This window comes from Lepus europaeus, chromosome 21, assembly GCF_033115175.1.
Source record: "Lepus europaeus isolate LE1 chromosome 21, mLepTim1.pri, whole genome shotgun sequence".
Lineage (NCBI taxonomy): Eukaryota > Metazoa > Chordata > Mammalia > Lagomorpha > Leporidae > Lepus > Lepus europaeus.
Genome location: NC_084847.1, coordinates 13,156,079 through 13,179,695, shown reverse-complemented (window position 1 = coordinate 13,179,695; position 23,617 = coordinate 13,156,079). Strand labels below are relative to the sequence as shown.

At 51.0% G+C, this 23,617-nt stretch overlaps 1 protein-coding gene across 1 annotated transcript; it reads right to left on the bottom strand.

The window, feature by feature from the left end:
• Positions 1-3,934: 3,934 nt before the first annotated feature.
• TMC7 (transmembrane channel like 7) lies at positions 3,935-23,475 on the bottom strand. Its single transcript, XM_062180287.1, has 14 exons — positions 23,331-23,475; positions 20,823-20,990; positions 20,154-20,236; positions 16,853-16,998; positions 14,958-15,105; positions 13,113-13,286; positions 11,849-12,006; positions 9,436-9,553; positions 9,114-9,211; positions 7,009-7,195; positions 6,535-6,665; positions 6,048-6,203; positions 4,538-4,616; positions 3,935-4,020 (listed from the first exon to the last, which is right to left on the bottom strand). Exons 1-14 carry the CDS (start codon positions 23,458-23,460, stop codon positions 3,952-3,954), a joined length of 1,845 nt encoding a protein of 614 aa, XP_062036271.1. The 5' UTR covers positions 23,461-23,475; the 3' UTR covers positions 3,935-3,951.
• Between the last annotated feature and the right edge of the window lie 142 nt (positions 23,476-23,617).

Below are 23,617 nucleotides of genomic sequence, written 5' to 3'. Positions count from 1 at the left end.
GGCCCTGCACCCGCATGGGAGACCAGGAGGAAGCACCTGGCTCCTCACTTTGGATCAGTGCAGCTCCACCTGTTGCGGCCATCTGGAGAGTGAACCAGCGGATGGAAGACCTCTCTCTCTCTCTCTCTACCTCTCTCTGTAACTCTTTCAAATAAATAAAATAAATCTTTAAAAAAAAAAAAAACCTGTTTGAAAACACCACACACATGACATGCAGTGTATTCAAGTTTTCTAGGACAGAATTAGCAGCAGCAGCAGTGTGTCGCTGGTGTCACTGGTGTCGCTGGGAGTGGGTGAGGAATGCTGCAAATATTTTAAACTTAACAGTTTAAAACACACACACATAGAGCCCAGGAGTCTTTAAGGCACTCATCTGGTGACTGCATTAAACACTTCTTTCCCTGATTCTAGAAAAAGGCAAAGAGCAAATCGACAGGTTTCCATGATCGATGGAGTGTTGACAAGAAGCCTCCATGGGCCGGCGCCATGGCTCAACAGGCTAATCCTCCGCCTAGTGGCGCCGGCACCCCAGGTTCTAGTCCCGGTCGGGGCACCGGATTCTGTCCCGGTTGCCCCTCTTCCAGGCCAGCTCTCTGCTGTGGCCAGGGAGTGCAGTGGAGGATGGCCCAAGTGCTTGGGCCCTGCACCCGCATGGGAGACCAGGATAAGCACCTGGCTCCTGCCTTCGGATCAGTGCGATGCGCCGGCCACAGCGGCCATTGGAGGGTGAACCAACAGCAAAGGAAGACCTTTCTCTCTGTCTATCTCTCACTGTCCACTCTGCCTGTCAAAAACTAAAAAAAAAAAAAAAAAAAAGAAGCCTCCATGAATTCAAATAGACACGACCACATCTTAAAATCTTAAGACATTGTTTAATTGGTAGTTTCAATACATGTTAGAGCTGCACTTTAAAAATTACAAAGACATCACCTGAAGTTATTAAAGTTATCAAAACATACAAAACATTCATGTAAGACACATGCAAGTTAGCAGCACTGACCTAAAATGTCATTCATTAGCAAATTTCAACAGCAATAGATCTTCACTGTGTCCATTACACACACACGCACACACACACACGACTGTTCATGCAAGCACAGTGAAGGCACGAATATTATACAGATAAAGGCACGGGGCAGGAATGCCAACAATTAAACCTGTTTCTTAGGTGAGAACAGAATCGACTTTGGGCTACTCAAAATTTCAGGAGAGCAGTTACTAGATTTAGAAATTCATCCACCCGAACAAGACAGGAAAAGCCTGAAAAGCATCAATCTCACAGGCCCAAAACTATCCCAGGGTGATATTATTCTTGGGGACAAGCAAGGGAAAGGGTTGTGGCGAACAGGTGAGAAAACAGAGATGTGTAAGTGACACCAGCTTGCTCCGCTCCCCTGAGCAGGGGGCTCATCGTTTTTGAGTAAACGGCCAGGGTGGTTGGGGTGCGAATCGAAATCTGCAGCAGGAGCATTGGAAAACCTGTACCCGGGCCGGCGTGGTGGTGTAACAGGTGCAGCCGCCACCTGCGACACCAGCGTCACCTCTGAGCACCGACTGCTCCAAGTCCCGGCTGACACACCTGGGAAGGCAGTGCAAGAGGACCCGGAGGCTTGGGCCCCTGCTGCCCACAAAGCAATAACTTAGGTTTCTATTAAAAGGTTCAGAGCTATCAATTTCGGAAACATTATGATGAGGTATTTATTGCTTATGGTTTTTTTTTTTCCATAACAGAAATCTTAAGAGACATTGTGCATGTTTTCTATTAGGAAGGCACGTGCATTTAAAATGTTCAGCATAGAAAAAACAATAGCCCTTAATGACGTAGAAACGTGTTCAAGAAACGAGCATCCAGGGTGGGTGTTTGGGGTAGCAGCTAAGAAGCTGCATGGGATGCCTGCATCCCATACTGGAGGGTCTGTCTGGGTGAACCTGGCTCCGCTTCCGGCTCCAGCTCCCTGCTGATGTGCAGTCTGGGAGGCAGCTGCTGCTGGCCTGAACACTGAGCTTCCTGTTAGCTACACAGGAGACCCAGACGGAGTTCACAGCTCCCGGCTGCAGCCTGGCCCAGCCCCAGGCTACTGCAGTATGTGGAGAATGAATCAGCAGATGGGAGCTCTCTCTCTCTTTCTCTCTTCCTCAAATAAATAAGTAAAGGAAATTAAAAAGAAAAAAACAGTATCCAAGAGCCAGCATTGTGGCACGGGAAGTTAAGCTACTGCCTACAACTCCTGCATCCCACATCAGAGCACCAGTTCAAGTCCAGGCTACACCGCTTCTGATCCGGCTCCCTGTTAATGCGCCTGGGAAAGCAGTGGAGGATGGCCCAAGTACTTGAGCCCCTGCCACCCACGTGGGAGACCCGGATGGAGCTCCAGGCTCCTGTTTACTGCCTGGCCCATGGAGGCCATTTGGGGAACGAACCAGCGGAAGGAAGATGTCTCTGTCTCTCTCTCTCTCTCTCTCTCTCTCTCTCTCTCTCTGTCACCCTGCCAACCAAATAAAATCTTCAGGAGGCTGGATAACCAGTGCCATGAGCACAGCTTCCCGGGGTAATGAATAACGCAGCAGCAAAAGGCACGCCAGCTAGGAAATGGAGGCTGCCATCCTGCAGAAACCCCTTCCCGGGACTGCAGGGCTGGCCTTGTAGTGCAGTGGGTTAAGACGCAGCCCACGTCCCATATGTGGAGCGCTGGTTCCAGTCCTGGCTTCCTGGCTTCTGACCCAGCTCCCTGCTAACGGGCCTGGGAAAGCAGCAGAAGATGGCCCAAGTGTTTGGGCCTCTGCCACCCACAAGGGAGACAGGATGGAGTTCCTGGCTGCTGGCTTCAGTCTGGCCCAGCCCTGGCCATTGTAGTCATTTGGGGAGTGAACCAGCAGACGGGAGGGTCTCTCTCTGTCTCTGTCACTGCTTTTCAATTAAATAAATAAATCTTAAAACACACACACACAGATACACAGAGGGCATTCAGAAACCGCACTCATACAGCATCAAACTGCTTTTCTCTCCCATACTAATGGCGCTGTAATTACGTAACCATCCTCCACCTGGTCACCATGTGCCCCAAGCATGGCAATGCAAGGATTCCTCTTTATGAAGAAGAAATGGAAAACCAAAACGGCTTTCAGCTTTAGAGCCATCATTGCTCCAGGAACGCACCTTAGCCCAAAGCCCTAGCCTGGCTCAAAAACAATACAAATTACTTCCAAAAGTGTCTGGGAAATGGGATTCAGAAAAACTCCAGGGGTGGGTGTTCGGTTCAGGGGTTCAGTTACCACGCGGGCCACCCGCACCTCAGGCGGGAGGGCCTGGTTCTAGGCCCAGGTCTTCCCCTTCTGATCCAGCTTCATGCCAGTGGTCACCCTGGGGAGGCAGCACTTGGGTCCCTGACCCCACACGGGTGACCCGGATGGAGTTCCCAGCCCCTGGTTATTGTGGGCATTATGGGAACGAACCAGAGGATGGAAATCTCTGTCCTCTGTGTTAAAAAATAAAATGAATTTAAGGAAAATTTTTTTAAAAGTCTTTTTTTAAAAACTCGTCTATGAATCCCTGTTCCCACGACTGTCTGACATTTCTGGAAGCAAACAGGTGACTCCTGGGGCTCATTTCTAACAACTCCAGCAAGGTTTGAGAAACCCCAAGAATCTTCTCGACTTTCCTTGTAGAAATCAGACGGCTTCCCAAGAGAGTTTTTGGTACGGTCATCAGCGCGCTGCTGGTCTACACAGCCCCACGCTTGAATTTGAATCTGCTTTTCTAACCCACTCACTCGGGGTCCTGGTTACGTAAAGACAGCCACCAGCGCAACGCATACAGAGTCATTTCTAGGAAAAGCCTCAACTCCAAATAATATATTTTAACATTTGCACGCAGAAGGTGGACATGGTGGGTGTGCAGAGTCGCTCGGACGCGGGCTGAGTCCCGTCTCACGACGGCTACTTCCCGCGTGCCTAGCTGGGCCGCAGATCCTGCTGGGCTTCCGTTAGCTTCTGGATGAGATAGCGCTTGTCACGACTTTCCTGAAAAAAGGCCATGAGCTGGAAAGTGCATCTCATACACGTGGGAACAGATGGCACGACTTCCGCACCTCAGCCGAGACCTGCCAGGCTCGGGGCTAAGGATTCCAACCACGGGACCCCGGCAGTGACCTCCAACCTGGCCTGCCCCTTTCACCCTGCCCCCGGGCCTCATGGGAGTGCTTCAAAGGTGCACCTGACTCCTGTGTAACACTCTCCAGTGGGTTCCACCCTGGACCTCTCGAGGACTCTGGTTGGGGCTGTGATAGCTTCTTGCTTCTGCCCACTGCCTCCCACCCTTCCAGCCACACCAGCCCCTTCCTCCTGTCCCCCCCCGGAAGAGCCCACCTCACTCCGGAACCATCCTTCCCGCCTCTTAACGCTCACTGCTCACGAGAGCCGCTTTTGCCATTCAAGTCTCAGCTCTAAGGTCACCCGCCCGGCACTGACAGCTACGATTACTGGCAAGGATCCGATTTGACTATTTAGCACTTCCCCCCACAAAGGCTGGCCTGCTCACCAGGGACAGCTGCTCTCGGAGCTGGTCCACCACTCGCTTGTGTGCTCCGGCTAAGGCGATGAAGTAAAACATCACAAGGCTACGAGACAAGACGGGCGGGGCGTCAGCTGGTCCCACTTTGAAAGTCTCCAGAGAAACAACTCAACAGCTTTGTCTCGAGAAAGCGAGCAAGGGGTGGACATTTCACTCCCATCCCTCAAACCTGGTGCCTGGGTTTGAGTCCTGCCGCAGCTTCTGATCAACTTCCTGCTAACATGGCTCAGGAACGGGAGTCCTGCCACCCATGTGGGAGACCCGGATTGAGCTCTGAGCTCCTGGCTTTGCCCTGGCCCAGCCCGGGTTACTGTGGCCATTTGGGGGAGTAAACCAATGGATGGAATTTCTCAGTCTGTCTCTCTGCCTTTCAAGTAAAATGAAAATGAATAATTTAAATATATATTTTTTTTCCTTAGGAAAAAAGATAAACACCCTCATCTTTTCCAAGCAGAAGGGACCAGACCCAGTCACAGGAAGTTTTATTTGGAAGCGCGGCAGACCAGACTTATGCCTCTCTGGCCTCAGTTTCTGCATCTGTAAAATGGGATTAGCAGAGCAAAACCTACTGCTAGCAACCTGAGAGAAGTAACATATTAACACTGGGGGCAAGTACGGGGTGGGCCAGCCCCCCAGGATGATAGCAGGTGACCTCATTTAATGACAGGGAGATGGTTTCTTGTGCAATCTCTCCAGACAGGGCTGGGGAAATGGGGACTAAGTAACCCGGAAGTTTCTAGAATCACCGATGGCAACAATATTCTGCAGGCCCCTGCAAGCCCGGGGACAATGGCCTTCAGTGAAGTTGAAGTAGGCGACCATAATGGCCACTAGGTGGCGCCAGCCCAACCCCAGCCAGAAGAACCCAGGAGGATGGAGCAATTACGCTGCGGCCGGGAACCTGCAACCCCAAGTCGCTTGATTAACCTGCTGTTTCATGGGTGAAACTTTTGGAGGCTCACTACTTGCCTTCCAGTGTAATAAATTACATCACAGAGTGACTGGGATGGTTTCATGAGTCAGCATATATGAACGCACACTCCATCAACCCCAGCTGTTCACAGCTTCTCCGCGGGACAGCCAGGGTTCAGGCGCCTGTCCCCAACCTGGTGCTCTTCCCTCTGCCCAGGAACCTGCTCCTTTTCCACAGAGCAAGAGCATCTGAATAAGCAGTCACACAAGTTACTGGGAAGGTGTAGTAAGCGTTCATAATCTTTTGCCCCAAAGTACACTTGTGTTTTAATTCCATTCCTCATGGTCTTTTTGAAGTCCCCTTGTATTGATCACAGGCAATCCTTTGTTGGGTTTTAATAAGCCACACCTTAGACCAAGTTCTTCATACATGGGGTCTTTCTAAACCTACACAGTGACTCCCTGGGAGACTGTCGTGCCCATTTTACAGACAGGACACTGAGGCTCAGGGGCACCCACATGCCTGATGGGGATACTGGCCGGGGTCCTGGCGGTTCTCACTCACCAAATGATGATGAAGAAAGGCACAGCGAAGGCTTCCGACGTGACGCCGTGGACCAAGGACTGCAGCGAGCTGGGGAAGGTGCTCACCGTGGTGGGGATGACCTCCCACGTGGTGTTGTAGTTGGTGAAGGGCCCGCAGGCTTTCGAGGAAGGGATGCTGCCCGAGAGAGCAGGGGCTCAGCACAGGCGGAGCGCCCCCCTCTGCCCGTCCAGAATGCAACGGTAACAATGGCCTGCCAGGATCTGTCCGACTTCCAGAACCTTCTGGAATATTCTGGTCAAGAATGCTTACCCTGGGGCAGGTGCTGTGGTGCAGCGGGTTAAGTCACCACCTGCAACGCTGATCTCCCATATGGAACACGGGTTCGAGTCCCATGGGGAGCGAACCAGCAGACAGAATCTCTGTCTCTTGGTAGCTCTTTCAAATAAGTCAATCTTTAAAAAACGGACACTGAGAGGAAATGTTCTAGAAAACAGCTCCTATGTACCGTGTCATGCTGATCGTCAGAGGTATGATCGCCAAGCAGAGCCCGATCAACAGCACCAGCAGGAAGAAGAAGTTGGAATTGGATGCTCGGAACTGCCTGGGGGAGGGTCTGCACGTGTACAGAAGACTCAGCTGGGCGAGAAAAGGCAAGAAAAACCCAAGAACAGTGAGTCCAGCTCCTGGGGCAACCGTGGCTCTGCTCACAATCCCTCCTTCCTGCTACTGCGCCCGCGGTGGAAGGGGGGGCGCAGCCGGTGACGGCTCATGGAGCTGGGTCCCTGCCACCCACGTGGGATGCCTGGATCAGGTTCCCATCTCCCGGCTTTGGCCCTGGTCCAGTCCTAGCCATTGCAGGATTTGGGGATCAGGTGGAATTCCCCCTCCTGCCCAGCCCCTTGCCACCCCACTGAGAACTCAATACATATTTAAAAGAAGGAAGAAAGGGATCCACCGCCTCCCCTGCCTCTCTCCTTACCTCCTTCACATAGAAGATGATAATGAATTTCAAGGTCGCGATGGCTGGGAGAAGGGGTGAGAAGAAGGCTCCGATCCAGCAGATGGTCTGCCCGTACACGATGCCCAGCACGTTATCGGGAATGGCAAACTCCTGCTGCCCCCAGCACTGGATCAGCCTCCAGGAGGAGCAGTAGGTCACCAGGAGCCTGGAGCACACGGCACAGCTGTGAGCTCAGATGGCTGCAGAACCATGCCCAGTCACACACCTGTCCCACTAAACGGGCTGCTCCCAGGTCTTGTAAGAAAGTATCTAAGGGTCCATCTCCGATATAAAATGTTACATGGAAAGTTCCTTGTCGGTGGCTGTAACTGGCTTATACAAGCAGGTTGCAGATTTAGCAATGGCAATGTTCGAGTACCTGCGGTGTTGCTGGGCAAACAGGACATTATGGAGGGGCTAACTTATAGAAGGGAGCAAAGATATCAATGTTGCAAAACAGAAACTTGGGGTGTAGCGGGTAAAGCCACTGCCCACAGCGCCAGCATCCCATATGGGCACTGGTTCGAGTCCTGGCTGTTCCACTTCTGATCTAGCTCCTTGCTAATGCTCCTGGGAAAGAAGCAGAAGTGTTTGGGCTCCTGCCACCCATGTGGGAGACTGGGATGGAGCTCCAGGCTCCTGGCTTCAGTCTGGCCCAGCCCCGGCCATTGCAGCCATTTGGGGAATAAGCCAACAGATGGAAGATTTCTTTCTCTCTGTCTCTTCCTCTTTCTTAACTCTGCCTTTCAAGTAAATAAAGTAAACAAAAAAAAATACTCAACTTGTACTTTTAAAAATAAACAAATTTAAAAATAAATTTTAAATATCTAAATTATAGGGGCTGGTGCTGTGGCATAGCGGGTGAAGCCACTGCCTAAAGTGCCGGCATCCCATATGGGCACTGGTTTGAGTCCTGGCTGCTCCACTTCCGATCCAGCTCTCTGCTGTGGCCTGGGAAAGCAGGAGAAGGTGGCCCAAGTCCTTGGGCCCTGCACCCACGTAGGAGACCCGGAGGAAGCTCCTGGCTCCTGGCTTTGGATTGGCACAGCTCCGGCCGTTGTGGCCATCTGGGGAGTGAACCAGTGGATAGAAGACCTCTCTCTCTCTACCTCTACCTCTCCTTCTCTCTCTGTGTAACTCTGACTTTCAAATCAGTAAATCAATAAATCTTTAAAAAATATCTAAATTATAAAAATAACCTCACATTAATCTCCTATTGGTAGAAATTTTTAAAATAGCAGTTTCCTTTTTAATGCTTGCTTTTAAGGGTTCATTGGACATCTGGTCTGAGCCCAGCTCACCTGTCTGTGTGGATGAAAAACTGCCTCAGGGAACAGAGGGATTCCCTCCAGGGCCCAGGAGATGCCAAGAATGGTAACGAAAATGACAACACAGTAGTAGCAGCCAGGTGGCAACGGTGGACCTTTAGCTGAGCTACACACCACCGTCTTATTTAATCTTTGCAACAAGGCTATGAGTTTGGCCCTGCCATTATCTCTCTCCCACAGGTCAACAAAGAGACATTGAGGGGCCAGCGCCGTAGTGCAGTGGGTTCAGGCGTCACCTGAGACACCGGCATCGCATTAGAACGCCGCCTCAAGTCCCAGCTGCTTTACCTCCAATCCAGCTCCCTGCTAATGCACCCGGGAGGGCAGCGGAGGGTGGCCCAAATGCTGGGGCCCCTGCACCCACACAGGAGACCCGGATGGAATTCCAGGGTCCTGGCTTTCTGATGCGGCCATTCAGAGAGTGAACTAGCAGGTAGAAGATCTCTCTCTCTCTCTCTCTCTTTCTCTGTAACTCTGCCTTTCAAATAAATTATCTTTTTTTTTTAAAAAAAAAAGAAAGCAAACAATTACCAAATATAACTAAGTTGCCCAAGTTCAGGTGACTGGCAAATGGCAGTGCTGGGACAGGAAATGTGGCATCCACACCACGGGGCTGACAGCCTGAAGCTGCCTGGAAGGCAGTGGCTGGCAGTGGATTCCTGGAGCTGTGGAGTCTCCCAGCACCTTGTGGGAGTGGCTGGGAGGGCAGCAACCAGGCCCAGGGTGAGGGGACGGGGGGGCACCCTTCACACTCACTTTCTCGGGAAATCCACAAACAGCGTCACCGCCAAGATGATGATGAAGTCGAAGATCATCAGCTTGTACATTTCCTGCCCAACCTGGGTCTCCCAGCACTGAGAGCAAAGACAGTGAGAGAAACTGAGAGGCCCTACTGGGGGCAGAGGAAGCCAGGTCCCCGGGGGCCCTTCCAACTCCACCCTCCTCCACCACCCCCACCTCCGGAGCCTGCGGCCTCTGGCGAGGGCGCCAGCTAATGCACCTGTAAGCTCCGTGCAGAGGGAGCCACTGGGACAGCTGTGCTCCCCTCCCAAGCGGTCAGCCCACCCCTGCGGCTCACCGGGTAGAGTTTCTGGTTGTAGCCACAGAGCTCACAGGGGCCGTTGTCACAGGAGGTAATTTTGGAGCCCAGCGTGAACACCAGCACGCAGATGGTGGCCATCCGCATAAAGACACACCTGCAGGGGAGACGGTGGGGCCGGAGCCAGTCCTCAGGGCAGGTTGGCAGAGGCCCAGGCCGCCATTCTCAAAAGCAGACCCACAGACAGGCACAGAGCAAAGGAAGCACTTAGGCCATCTCCCACTGCTTTCCTGGGTGATCAGCAGAGAGCTGGATTGGAAGAGGAGTGGCTAGGACAGGAACCAGTACCGGTATGGGATGCTGGCGACCCACCAGGCCACAGCGCCAGCTCCAACCCTGCATCCCATATCAAAGGGTCTGGGATCTAATCCTGGCTCGGCTTCCAATCCATCTTCCTGCCAATGTACCCCCTGGGAGGCATCAAGTGATGGCTCAAGTACTTGGGGCCATGCCACATGGAGTTTCTGGCTCTGAGCTTCAGCCTGGCCCAGCTCTGGCTATTGCAGCCATTTGGGGAGTGAACCACCAGATGGAAGACCTCTCTGTATGTCTCTCTCTGTCACTCTGCCTTCCTAATAAATACATTTTTAAAAAAGATTTATTTATTTACTTCAAAGTCAGAGTTATACAGAGAGAGGAGAGGCAGAGAAAGACAGAGGAAGAGAGGGAGGGAGGGAGAGAGAGGTCTTCCAACCAATGGTTCACTCCCCAATTGGCCTCAATGGCCAGAGCTGTACCGATTGGAAGCCAGGAGCCAAGAGCTTCTTCCGGGTCTCCCATGTGGATGCAGGGGCCCAAGGACCTGGGCCATCTTCTGCTGCTTTCCCAGGCCACAGCAGAGAGCTGGATTGGAAGTGGAGCAGCCTGGTCTCAAACTGGTACCCATATGGGATGCCAGTGCTTCAGGCCAGGGTGTCAACCCACTGCGCCACAGTGCCGGCCCCATAGATACTTTTGAAATGGAGAAGAGCCGATTCCTTTTTTTTTTTTTTTTTTAAGATTTATTTATTTGAGAAGTAGAGTTACAGAGAGAGAGAGAGAGAGAGAGAGAGAGAGAGAAAGGTCTTCCATATACTGGTTTACTCCCCAAATGGCTGCAATGGCCAGAGCTGAGCCCATCCAAAGCTAGGAGCTAGGAGCTTCTTCTAGGTATCCCAAGTGAGTGCAGGGGCCCAAGCCATTGGGCCATCTTTCACTGCTTTTCCAGGCCATAAGCAGAGAGCTGGATCAGAAGTGGAGCAGTCATGGGCTGGCGCCGTGGCTCACTTGGTTAATCCTCTACCTGCAGCACCAGCATCCTATATGGGCACCGGTTCTAGTCCAGTTACTCTTCTTCCAGTCTAGCTCTCTGCTGTGGCCTGGGAGTGCAGTGGAGGATGGCCCAAGTCCTTGGGCCCTGCACCCACATGGAAGACCAGGATGGGGCACCTGGATCCTGGCTTCGGATCGGCACAGCGTGCCAGTTGAGGCGGCCATTTTGGGGGGTGAACCAACGGAAGGAAGACCTTTCTCTCTGTCTCTCTCTCTCACTATCTAACTCTGCCTGTCAAAAAAAAAAAGAAGTGGAGCAGTCAGGACATGAACCAGCGCCCTTATGGGATGCTGGTGCCACAAGTGGAGGCTTAGCCTACTATGCCACAGCGCCGGACCCCAGGCCAATTCTTGAAAGAATAAAATGGACCACAGAGACGTAACAACAAGTGGATCTTGTTTAGAGCCTGATTTGAACAAACCAATCTCACGTGGCCATCTGCAACTCCATCAGGGAGACAGACTCAACTTCCTAAAGTGCGACGATGTTTATGTCAAAACAGAAACAGTCCTTGGTGTGTACAGATCCCGTGAGGTGCCGACAGGTGCAAGGACATGTGGCTGGGAATCTGCTTAAAATAGTCCAGCAAAGGTCAGGTAACGGATGAAACAAGATCGGCCAAACGCTGGGAACAGTTCCAACTAGGGGACGGGTGCGTGGGGCTCCATTATACGATTTGTGCTCTTTGGAAATTTCCAAAACTGGAAGCTTAAAAAAAAGAGATGCATAGGCAAATTCGGGCATCTGAGAAGCAGAAAGAAAACTCTAGTTCCACAGAATCCCCACCTGGCCCTCTTGGCTCACTTGTGTGAACTCCCTGGGCTTGCCTTACACTTGTCATCTCTGACATCTTTGAGCAACACCTCCTCCTTGGGCCCCCTCCTATGCCCTCAGCTGTCACTGTGACCACAGTGTTAATACTGACGAGTCTGCTTGCACAGACTCCGCTTCGTCCTGGGGCTCATCTGAATGTTGGCTCAGCGGGACACGGTGCCATAATTGATTAGCAATGTCTGCCACGGGCAAGGAAGCGAGGAGGTGCATGCTCAGCACGCCTGCCATCCCCGAGTTGGGCGTTACCTGAGAATCGTCAGCCGGATCTCAAATCCTGGGGAGTAATCCTCATAGTGGATGATCCTGGCAAAGATCATGGGGGTGATGAAATTGGCCAGCGTGATCACAATAGACGGCAGGTACATTATCAAGAGGTTCTCTCCAAAAACCATCTTGTCAATTTCCTGAGCGAACAGCAAAACGTATTGGTCAGCAGTGTAACAAGGGAGGTTGCAACACAAACGAGATGAGCAGGAGGGTCCTCAACTGTGCCTGTCTACAAACACACACAACCTAGTCCTCATTCAGTGTGGACCCTGAACATACACCATCTCTTCCCTCTTCCCTCCAAACAGGACTGTGTCACTGCCTGGAAGAGCGGTACTGAGCTTTGTCAGATTTATGAAGGTGAAGAATAAAAACAGCCACGTGTCCTCTAGGTTTGGGGATTTAACATATTCTCAGGGATGTGGTACCAATGGCTTTGTAATGGCCACTCTCTTCTTTCCTGGAACAGACTACTATATAGCTGAGGCCTTCCGGTGGGGCAGGGGGGTCTCAGGGTCCCCCATGAGTAGATAGAATGTTATGTACAAGCTCCACTTTTTAACACTGGAATGATGTATCCAGGTGTCTAATCCAGGATCTTAATGGCCATGGAGGTAGACAAAATGACAAGGCAGGGTCCCGCCCCTCCCCACCCCGCAACACTATCCAAGATAAAAACTAAGCTTCCTGGCCTTCCCGTAGCTAGGGACAGCCAGGTGACTACATTCTAGCCAAGGAAATGTTTTAAGTCAACCTCCAGGTTCTTCAAGAAGAGGGGAAGGGACCGGCGCTGTGGTGCAGTAAATTAATGCCCTGACCTGAAGCACCGGCATCTCATATAGGCGCTGGTTTGAGACCCGGCTGCTCCACTTCTGATCCAGCTCTATGCTATGGCCTGTAAAAGCAGTGGAAGATGGCCCCAGTCCCTAGGCCCCTGCACCCACATGGGAGACCCAGAGGAAGCTCCTAGTTTCAGATTGGCGCCACTCCAGCCATTGCAGCCATTTGGGGAGTGAACCAGCAGATGTCTCTCTGTCTGCCTCTCTGTAACTCTGCCTTTCAAACAAATAAATAAATCTTAAAAAAAAAAAAAAAGTGGGAAGTGACACCTCTCATTTGCAGCCAAACTTACATCTGCATATGTCAATAAAACCATGAGGATACCTGCTTCACCGGCAAACCGTGCTACGAGCGGAACATCCAACCAGAGGAGAAATTAAACAGACTCAGGTGGAGGACTTACCTTCTTCATGTGCTCCTGCGAGAATACAGTGGCTATGTAGATCGCATAGAAGCACGCGGCCAAAACAGCCAGAACAATGCAGTTCAGAAACAGTCTCAGCGAGTAAATGCGAATCGTTTCCTCGGAGGTCCTGCCTGCGATTTTCTGCCGTATTCGTTCTTCCTCCAGGTCTGCCTGACGACCAAAGGAAAGGCATTTGTGAGCACTGGGAGCAGGCGGCATCTGGGCTTAGAAGCTGTGACACCTTCCCACCCACAGCTAACATTAAATACTCATCTCACCCAAGACACCGTCCCACACTGAGCCCACTTGAGGGTTTTCATTTCGTTTTGTTTTTGTTTTGCCTATTAAAGGTCTAAGTCAAGGTAGAATCTCCTATGTAAAACTGCAATGCACATTTGCAATAAACATGAACATACAAATTAATCTACTTATGACACTGCTTGCATAAAATATGTGCTACTTCATTACTCAACATATAGGTGGATACAAGTTTTTTTAAAAAATAAAAATTAGTCTTTTTTAAAAAGATTTTTATTTATTTGGGGCTGGCGCTGTGGCTTAGTAGGCTAAGCCTCTGCCTGAGGTGCTGGCATCCCATGTGGGTACTGCTTTGAGTCCCGGCTGCTCCTCTTCTGATCCAGCTCTCTGCTTATGCACCTGGGAAGGCAATGGAAGATGGCCCAAGTGCTTGTACCCCAACACCGATATGAGAGACCCAGAAGAAGCTCCTGGCTCATGGCTTTGGATCGGCCCAACTCCAGCCATTGCAGCCATTTGGGGAGCAAACTAGCAGATGGAAGACCTTTCCCTCTGTCTCTCCCTCTCTCTGTAACTCTCCCTCTCAAATAATAAAGAAAATCTTAACAATAACAACAAAAAAGATTTGGTTTATTTATTTGAAAGTCCAAGTTATGGGGCTGGGGGGGAGGGGAGGAAGGGAAGTAGGGGGAGAGAGAGAGAGAGAGAGAGAGAGAGAGAGAGAGAGAGAGAGAGATCTTCCATCCATTGGTTCACTCCCCGGATGGCCACAGTGATCAGGGCTGAGCCAGGCAGAAGCCAGGAGCCAGAAGCTTCCTCTGGGTCTCCCATGTGGGTGGGAGGGGCCCAAGTATGTAGCCCATCTGTTGCTGCATTTTCCCCAGGCCATTAGCAGGGAGCTGGATCAGAAGAGGAACAGCCAGGACACAAACCAGCGCCTATAGAAGATGCTGGTGTTGCAGGCGGCAGCTTTACCCACTCTGCCATAATGTCCACTCCGGATACAGGTGTTTTTAACCCAGTTTGGTAGGCACTGTTTTTAACAGGAGAACGTGATCTGTTCCTATTTGGTGTACGTAATAATATATTTGATTTGCTCCCTCCCACCTTTCTTTATAAAGCCGATTTGGTTGTTCCTCCTTTTGGGCAGGTCTGCTCAGGATGCTGTCTGGTGCTCCCTCTCTCCTTGGTCATTAGGAACCTCGCTTGTACTTTCTCATATTCTCTCCTCTCTACCCTACCATCCTAGCCTGGCCTCCTTAGGCCCTGTCTCCCGGTTCTCATTAGGTTGAAGAATAACAATGTAAGGTAGCAGGAAGCAAGGGGAAGACCCATCTCCCCCCACCCACCGAGCCCCCCACCTCCCTTCCCAGCCCCAACTCCTCTTAGCAGCACTGCTTGGGCTCAAGGTACCAACCCCAATACCCTGCTGCAGAGCGCACTTGACAACGACATAGAGGAAACGTGTGAAGCGCGGAGGACAGCCCTGTCCCAGCCTAGCACCTCTGCAAGCTGCCCACTCAGCCTCCCTGGGCGCCGTCCTGCTGGGGGTGCCCTGCCGGGCGCAGAGCCAGCCGCACTCACTCGGAGCTCGTACCGCAAGCTGCTGTGCTTCAGGTCTGCGGTGCTGCGGTTGGTGATGCAGAAGTCCCAGCCGGCAAAGATCTTGTTGCAGTAGCTCTGGAAGTGCTCCTCACTGCGGATCAGGTTGATCTTGAATCCTTCCACCGACCTGAGCCCAAAACACACGTATTCCGCTTACAAGGACAACAGCCAAATACAGGCCTGTGAGCTCCCTTTGCCTAACATGTGACGAGTTAGACACGGCTGTGTTTTCAGCCCATTTGGACACCGTCCCGTTTTGGACCATTGTAAATATAAGTGGGGGCGGCGGTTTGGCCTCGTGGGTAAGCTGCTGGCTGAGACACTGAGTCACGTGTCACAGTTCCCACTTCTGGCTCCTGACTCAGTTTCCTGCTGATGTAGATAGGCCCTGGGCGGCAGCAGTGCTGGCTCAAGTCATCAGACTCCTGTCACCCAGGGGGATACCTGGACTGAGTTCCTGGCTCCCAGCTTCCTCAGCCCACGCCCAGCCACGGCAGGCATTTGGGGGGGTGAACCAGTGATCAGGAACTCTCTCATTCTGTCTTTCTATCTGTCTTCCTCTCTTTCTAAGCCTCTCAAATAAATAAGTAAACATTAAAAAAAAAAGCATTTGTTACAGCTGAGCAGGTGCCTCATTGCTGAAAGTCATTTCCCTTTCCCACGCAGCAACGTGGATCACAGCTGGAATAAAATCCAAACTCTACAACAGCCTGGAGACCCTGCAGGATCCGGCTCTGCCATCTTCTTCCCACGTGACCACACTGCTGTGACTGCCCTGGCGTTCTGTCATCAAATCCTGCCCCAGGGCCTTTGCACACGGCAGTTTCCACCACCCTCTCCATGCATGGTTCTTTCCAACTCTGTCGACTCCTTCCCAACCTCCAGGTTTCAGCTCAAATATCCCCCCTAGTCTACAGCTCTTCATCCCCCGTCCAGAATGACAAATCCCCCACTTCACATCATTCCTCTCTGTTTCTTTTATAGCAACCAATCCGATCTGCAATTTTTTTTTTTCTAGCTTGCAACCCCTCCTCTTAGCAAACTTCAGATTCCTTGAGAGCAGATACTCTGGCTGTCTTGCACCTTGCTATCCCGAATGCCTAGACCATAACACGGCCAACATACAAGTGAATGAACAAACAACTTAAGCAGTAAATTAGATACTCAGGGGCCACCTGTTCAGGCCAGATACGGTTCTACTGCATACTTCATAAACTATTCATTCAAGTGCCTTTGTGGAAAAATAAGCACCCTGGAACTTGATGGTATGAAAACAGCAAATGGCAGCTGGGCAGGGCCTCTGTAGATGAAACAGGTTGCTTTTAGGATTTGCTAGTGAGGCGTGAAGACAGCAGGGCTGGAAGGAATCGCTGCACTCTGCCCTTTTGCTGAGGGTCACGGTGAAGAAGTTCTATCAAAACCACCTGGGCCACATTCCCAAAATGCAGATCCCCAAACGCTTGCACGCCCTGGGATGCTGGCTTTAGCAGGTTTCAGGTTCCGTCCAGAAATTCCGTGTTCTATGAAGCTCAAGGTGATCTGCCCCAGCCTGAAATCTCAGATTTTTCAGGCTACATCTACATTTCACATTTCACACAGGAAGAAGCTTGGACCCAGAAAAGATGGTTCCCCCTGGACCCAGAGAGCTGGGTGGCAGAACTAATGTGTTCAGTAACCACTCCCTGGGAAACTCAAAGCTGCAACCCCAGCTCCCAAATCCTGGCGGAATCACAAATCCCTCCCAGGAAGCTCCCACCCCAGGATCCCGCTCATCCTCGGAGAAATGGCTCCCAGAGGCCCCCTGACCTGCACTCAGCCCCAGCCGTCCGGGGTAATTAGAAGAGAAGGCGCCATCAGAACAAATAAAACTTTACCTTTTCACGATCCACAGAAGACTCAGGGCCAGGTAGGCAATGGTGCTTAACAAATACGCCAGGGGCAGGTCATAGGTGAAGTTCTGGAATTTCACCCCGTCAATGGTGTAGTGTCCATAGAAGAGGCTGGTCTCCTCCAAGAAACCCTGAAACAAAGCCAAGGGCACGTGGTCGGGCCGGTCCGTTCACTGCGGGAAACCAGCAGAGCGATCCCCGCCTCGAGGAACTCATAGCACAGTGGCCTGGTGCAGCCCTGCACCCCCGGCCCACAGGGGAGGATCCCTCAGTGACCGGGAGTAAGGCACTGATCCAACCTGAACACAACGAAAACCCAGGAGAAAAACCCGAAGCTACAATTGAGCAAAACAATTCCACGCATAGCATCGGAACAAACAAAACTCTTGGGATTCGACTGAAACAGAGGAGTGCAAATGTTATACCTGAAAACTACAAATCATTGCTGAAAAAAAAAAAAAAAAGAAAGATGATCTACATAAACGGGAAAACATCCCACAGTCATGGGTCAGTGGGTCTACAGATTCAACAGAATCGCAACCGGCTTCTACGTGGAAACCGACAAGTGGATCCCAAGATCCATGTGGAATTGCAAAGGAGTCAGAAAAGCCGAAATGACTTGAGAAAAGAAGAAGGAAGTTGGGGCACTCAGATCCCAGCTGCAAAACAGTAACCAAGTGTGGTTGTGGCACAAGAACAGACCAAGGGGAAAGAAGTGGTAAGTAAGAGACAGAGAGAAAGGTCCTCCTTCTGTTGGTTCACCCCCCAAAATGGCCGCTACAGCTGGTGCGTTGCGCAGATCCGAAGCCAGGAGCCAGGTGCTTCCTCCTGGTCTCCCATGGGGTGCAGGGCCCAAGCACTTGGGCCATCCTCCACTGCACTCCCGGGCCACAGCAGAGAGCTGGCCTGGAAGAGGAGCAACCAGGACAGAATCCGGCGCCCCGACTGGGACTAGAACCCCGTGTGCCGGCACCGCAAGGTAGAGGATTAGCCTAGTGAGCCACAGTGCCGGCCATAAGGCAAATGGTCTTTCAACAAATATGCTGACACCATGCAAAAGAAGCTGGACCCCGACTTCACATCACAGACATCAGCTTGGGGGCTGGCTTGGGGGTACAGCAGGTTAAGCTGCTGCTGGGGGTTGGCTCCACTGCATACTACAGTGTTGGTCTGGGTCTTGGCTTCTGTCATCCAGCTCCCTGCTACTGCACCTGGGAAGGCAGCAGATGATGGCCCAAGAGCTTGGCTCCCTGACACCCATGTGGGAGGCCTGGATGAAGCTGCAGGCTCCCGGCTTTAGCCTGGTCCATCTCTAGAATGAACCAGCAGATAGATCACTCTCTCTGTCTCACTCTCTGTCTCTCTGCCTTTCAAATAATGTGAAAACAATAAAAATTTTAAAACACAGTGAGGTATAACATTACCAGACTAGGATGGCTGCCATTGAAAAGCCAGGTGACAACAAGGGTTGACAAGGCTATGCAGAGCACAGAGCTTGCACAGAATGCTGGTGGCAGTGTGAAATTGTGCAGTCAGTTTGGAACAGTCTGGAGATTCCTCAGAAATCTCATCATGGGGTTACAATTTAACCCAGCAATTCTATTCACAACCAGAAACTTCTTTTGTGGGATATAAGGCTGGGGTGGGCATCGTGGCACAATGGGTTAAGCCTCCACTTGGGATGCCCACACATGTATCAGAGTGCTGGTTCAAGTCCCAGCTCCTCTGCTTCCAATCCAGCTTCTTGCTAATACATCCCTATAGGCAGCAGGTGATGGTGCAAGCGCTTGGGGCCCTGACGGAGGACGTTCCAGCTCCTGGCTTCAGCCTGATCACTCCTGGCTACTGCAGGCATCTGGGAAGTAAACCAGTGGATGGAAGATCTCTCTCTCTCTCTTTCTCTGCCTTTCAAGTAGATCAAAAATAAACATATAACCCTGCCCGACACAAACAAAAAGAAGGAAGGGAGGGAGGGAGGGAGGGAGCTAACAATTTTGGGATTTGATCTGGCTTTGCCATCAGCAGCGATGTGACCTTCCGTGAGTCAATGTCACGTCTCATTTGCCTAGTTTCAGTTTTCTCACAGCGCGGTGGACATGTGAAGACTCACCTGACAATTTCCCTGTGTTGTGTTGTGGTTAAAAATGACAACAAGATGTAAAGGTATCTTTTCTACATCAAATGCAGTGGACAAATGAAAGGCTTTCTATTTATCTATTCAGATAAAGTGAGAGTTCAATGACATGGCATTTTAATGTCAACCAATTTTTAAAAAGATTGCTTTAGTGTTTCTCTTTCTCCCTCTCTCTCTCTTTTTAAAAAATTTTTTAAGATATATTAACTTCTTTGAAAGGTAGAGTGACAGAGAGAGATCCTTCATTTGCTGGTTCATTCCCCAAATGCTAAAACAGATGCGGCTGGACCAGGCCAAAGCCAAGAGCCCAGAACTCCAACCAGGTCTCTCACATGGGTGGCAGCGACCTAAGTGCTTGACCCATCATCTGCTGCCTTCCCAGGTGCATTAGCAGGGAGCTGGATCAGAAGTGGGGTAGCCAGCATTCGAATTAGCACTGCCTATGAGATGCCAGCATTGAAGGCAGTGGCTTGGCCAATGCCGCGGTTCAACAGGCTAATCCTCCGCCTGCGGCACCGGCACACCGGGGCACCGGATTCTGTCCGGGTTGCCCCTCTTCCAGGCCAGCTCTCTGCTGTGGCCAGGGAGTGCAGTGGAGGATGGCCCAAGTCCTTGGGCCCTGCACCCGCATGGGAGACCAGGAGAAGCACCTGGCTCCTGGCTTCGGATCAGCGCGGTGTGCCGCCACAGCGTGCCAGCCGCAGCGGCCATTGGGGGGTGAACCAATGGAAAAAAGGAAGACCTTTCTCTCTGTCTCTCTCTCTCACTGTCCACTCTGCCTGTCAAAAAAAAAAAAAAAAAAAGCCATAGTTTTCATCCACACAGTCTAGGTTCCTCAGTGCCAGAGAAATAAATTCTCTGTGGTTCCCTGTCACTCACTTCTCTCTGTGGGAGAGCTCAGTATTTTACTGCAGGTCCACCACAAGGTGGCAGAGACCAGGACGAGGCCAATGGTGGAAAAAGACAAAGTGCATTTCCTGTTCAGAATGGCAGGAAACAAACACGCTGATGAGACCACGGCAAATGCGGTTCCTTTCCCTCGTGTTAACTCTGGCTTCGGCTCTCCCTCCAGACACGCAGGGAATGGGACTTTAAATCAACGAACACTGGGCACATGGAGGGCCCAGGCAAAGGAGTGTGGGGAGTACTTACAGTGCCAGAAAGCAGGTCTATGATGTAACTGTAAAAGTAAATCAGTCCCGAACTGCTTATGGGATACAACGTGCACTGTATGTCTGCAAAACACAAGAACACAGGGTGGATACAGTCTGACAGTGTCTGTAACTGTACACCACAATTTGCATTCCTAAGCGCATGTGAGTACATGTAGATGTGCCAGCTATGTGAGAGCTCTCCAAAGAGCTCATGAGAAATGTATGTTATCTTTTAAAAATATATTTTGTTTATTAGTAAGGCAGAGAGAGGGAGAGAGATCTTCCATTCACCGGTTTACTCCCCAAATGCCCATGACAGCCAGGAGAAGCTGAGTGCCTTCCTGTGGCCAGTGAGACGGGGCAGAAGGTTCAGGAGACAGCACTTATTTGTCATGGACCTTTCTCCCCTGGCCACAGGGACTACTGATGGTCCAGACCGAAGCTGCTCCACCAGCTTGGGCTCCAAGGAGTTGACTTTCAACCCATGATGGACATGAGTGAGCAACAAGTCTTAGTGGACACCAGGAGTTCCGGGGTCATTTGTTCTGGCAGGTCCTGACTAACACAACCAGCCAAGAATCAGCATAAAGATCCCTAGCAAAGGAAGAAGTGTGGTTAGGTACCCCGTGCAAGGAACTCATCACGGGAAACCAGGCCGTTCACTCACCTGTGTCTTTGAAGGGAATGAGCACAAAAGTGCTATTGGTGATTTTGTATTTGGTGAGCAAGATGGGGAGCAAAACTAACGTAAAGATGATCAGAAATATCACCATATTCAGCAACACCAGGAACCGCAAGAAGGAGAAATAGGACTGAATCCCAGTGCCAAATTTCCCTGGAAAAGAGAAATTCGGACATCACTGACCAGGAGCATCGACACCCACCGAAAGCCGAAGGCAGTGCGATCTTGGTAAGGACAGAGAGGAAAACACACTTATTTTCCTACTGCTGACTTCCCACCTGCACTTCCCAGTGCCTTTTAACTTTTCACAATCGGGATTTCACTGAGAATGGTTTGAGGGCAGGCTCCACATCTAGTTGGCTCAGTACCATCTGTTGATTGCCTTTTGGAAATCAGGTGGCCACACAGGTATGAATCTGTTCCTGAACTCTATCCTGCTCCACGGTCTACTTGTCTGTCTTTGCGCTAATATGAGGCTATCTTACTTACTAGAGATTTCTAATATGACTTGATACATGCTTTAGTATCCTAGGTATCCTTGGCTTTTTGCATTTCTTCATGAATTTGAGGCTTAGAGTATTAATTTTCCTATGCACACTCTGCGTGTACACACTGCAGATTCTGGCTGGGATTTTACATAAAACATCTTTATAATGCTGTCTTCTGATCTGTGAACATGGCTACTTAGATCTTCAGCTCAGTCATATTTTACAGTCTCCTGTGAGACAGTATTTATTTATTTGAAAGGCAGAGTTACAGACAGAGAAGGAGAGGCAGAGACAGAGAGAGGTCTTCCATCCAGTGGTTTACTCCCCAGATGGCTGCAATGGCTGGAGCTAGGCCGATCCACTTGGGGAGTGAACCAGCAGATGGAAGATCGATCTCTCTCTCTCTCTCTCTCTCTCCCTCTTTCTCTGTAACTCTGATTTTTGAATTAAAAAAAAGAAAGAAAGAAAGAGAAGAGCACCAACCCTCCACCAGGGAGGGCTGAGGACAGACAGGCAGCATGCTACCGGAGGGGCTGTGTGCTGGCCACAGGCAAAATACGTACCCTCTGAAAGTGAAGGCACTCACAATCGTTCTCTCTCTCTCTTAAAAAACCATTTACTTAACTGAGAGACAGAGAGAGCAGAAACACAGACAGAGAAAGCTCCCATCTGCTTGTTCACGCCTGCAAATGCCTCCAATGGCCAGGGCTGAACCAGGCTGAAGCTGGGTGCTTGGAGCTCAGTCCAGGTGTCTCCCACAGTGGCACGGATCCCACCTGAGCCATCTTCACTGCCTCCCAGGGTCTGCCTTTGCAGGAAGCTAAACTCAGGAGCCAGGAACCAAGCCCAGGCACTCTGATGGAAGACAGGGGCATCTTAACCTGCGTCTTAGCAGCGGGCCTAAACACTCAGTCCCGACTCTAACACCCAGCATCTCCTCCTGCCAGCCAAGAAATCCCAGGAGTAGAGTAAGCGAGTCAAAGCTGCAGCCCCCCAGGGAGGATGTGCCTCTAACACCCTCTCAACCACTTTCCAGAAACTCTGCCATTTCATCACAGAGGTGGTTTAGCATGGTGACCAACACCCTGGACTGAAGCTTAGGTTCAAACGCTGGCTCTGCCTCCTCACTGCAGAATGAACTTGGGCAAGTGTCCTACCCTGTCTGTGCCAAGCAGGTGATAAGTAGCTTTATTAAGATGCTTAACTGAGTGCCTGGTTCACGGTACATACTTAATACAGGTTAGCCTTTATCATTTTGCTCCAGACTCGTTAGGTGTAAACCTCAAGAGGAGAGAGAACAAATGAATGGTGGAAGTTTTAAGGGAGTTCAAGAAGCTCCTTGGACATACGCTTACATTATGTCCACGAAACAATAATAAAGGAGTGAGTGTTCAGGTTAGTGGTTAAGACTCTGATGAAGGAACCTGCTAGGGTTCAATTCCCAGCTCCAGCTCCTGTCTCCAGCTTCCTGCTAGTGTAGACTCTGGGAAGCAGCGGATGATGGCACAAGTGGGTTCCACCACTCCCCACGGGAGACCTGGACCAAGTTCCTGACTCCCAGCTTCTGCCCCGGCCCAGCCCCAGCCATTGTAGTCATTTGAAGAGTAAAATTAGCAGATGAGAGATCTCTGTCTCTCTGCCTTTCAAGCAAAATGTTTTTAAATACTTACGAGATAAACACACACAGTTCTAAAAGCCAAAAGCACATTGGCGATGAGCACCTGCACTAGCACACTTAATAAAATCTGGTGAAATTTCAACACGGGGACGCATGCAAACGCGACTCTAAGACAGCTGCACCTGGAAGGGCCAGGAAAATGGCTGAGATCGTCCCTGGGGACAAAGACGCAGCTCCACGCAGCCCAAGTGCGGTGCGTCGCTCACGCTCATCACGGCAGGCAATGCTCTACCGCAGCCAGGGCTCCGTGCAAATGAAGCTGGACTTTGTCTACAGGCCCAGAGCAGGTGCAGGAGAGGGCACAGGTGTGTGTGTGTGGGGGGGCACCTTCTATGCTGCGGATGTCGTCCCGCCACAGCTCCAGGTGGGTGGTCATCTCGCGAGCCTTCTCCAGGAACCGCTTCCAAGACTTGCTGCTGTACCGCTTCCACTGGTCCCACTCAGACAGGTACTTCATCTGGGTCTCCTGAATGTCCCTGCGTTACAAAGTGACCGTGACCATGACCGTGACCGTGACGACAGCAGCCTCACCAGGCCTCAGTACCAGAGAAAAACCTTGCCAAGGGGTGGGACGTGTGGCTTAGGGATTAAGATGCCTGCACCCCACATAGGAG